General features: G+C 62.8%; 1 protein-coding gene across 1 annotated transcript in view; it reads right to left on the bottom strand.

The window, feature by feature from the left end:
• The window catches only part of LOC122545415 (transforming growth factor beta-1-induced transcript 1 protein-like), a gene marked incomplete at its 3' end in the record, with an annotated part of 1,751 nt that extends 875 nt beyond the window's left edge, over window positions 1–876 (bottom strand). Inside the window, exons 1-2 of the mRNA XM_043684445.1 lie at window positions 681–876; window positions 87–189 (exon numbers count right to left, since the gene is read on the bottom strand). Coding sequence (XP_043540380.1) covers window positions 87–189; window positions 681–709 — 132 coding nt within the window. The remainder of the gene's footprint in view (window positions 1–86; window positions 190–680) is intronic.
• Window positions 877–908: the final 32 nt, after the last annotated feature.

The raw sequence follows: 908 nt of genomic DNA, 5'->3' as shown, positions 1-908 counted from the left end.
CTCTTCCCCCATCACCCCTGTTCCCCGCCCCATCTCCCCTCCTCCCCGTTCTGTCGGAGCAGGAGGAGGGAGGGCTGCGCACTCACTTGGCTGTGCAGCTGGAAGTCAGACAGAGACGCCATCAGTTTATCCAACTCCATCGTCGCCGATGTCGCTGAGCTCTTAGGTTCTTCTTGGGGGGTCGAAATCCTGCGGAGGAGGGAGAGGGATTGGTCAGGGCCGAATGGTCTCCCTCCTGTCCCTCCCTCCCCACCGTCCCCCTCCCCTCACTGGCTGCCTGTTTCCTGGCCATCTAAGATGGCCGCCGTGACCCGTTGAGGTGGGCCTTGCCCATTTCCTGGTGGCCCAAGATGGCCCCCGTGTCACGTGACCCGTTGAGGTGGGCCTTGCCCATTTCCTGGTGGCCCAAGATGGCCCCGTGTCACGTGACCCGTTGAGGTGGGCCTTGCCCATTTCCTGGTGGCCCAAGATGGCCTCCGTGTCACGTGACCCGTTGAGGTGGGCCTTGCCCATTTCCTGGCCATCCAAGATGGCCGTCTTGTCACGTGACCCGTTGAGGTGGGCCTTGACCATTTCCTGGTGGCCCAAGATGGCCGCCGTGTCACGTGACCCCATTGCCGTTGGCCGTTTCAGTGCGGCCTAGAGAGGAAAGGCTCAGAAACTACCAACTCCCAACTCACCCAGTCAAGGCCTGAGGCCTGTTGCCCATTTCCTCCACCACCTCCTCCTCCTCTTCCTCCTCCTCCTGCTCCCCGGCCGCGAGCTTCCGGAACGTTCCGTCGTCAGCAGGGCCGGAGACCGTCCCCAGCTCCCTCGCCCCTTCCTGACCCCCGGCCTCCTTTCCCGGAGGGAACTGGGCCAGGATTTCATCTGGAGTTGATGGGGACACACAGAGAGAGAGAGAGAGA

Source organism: Chiloscyllium plagiosum, unplaced genomic scaffold (assembly GCF_004010195.1).
Source record: "Chiloscyllium plagiosum isolate BGI_BamShark_2017 unplaced genomic scaffold, ASM401019v2 scaf_90690, whole genome shotgun sequence".
Lineage (NCBI taxonomy): Eukaryota > Metazoa > Chordata > Chondrichthyes > Orectolobiformes > Hemiscylliidae > Chiloscyllium > Chiloscyllium plagiosum.
The sequence above is the reverse complement of the archived record's forward strand: the minus strand, read 5'-3'. Positions and strand labels throughout refer to the sequence as shown.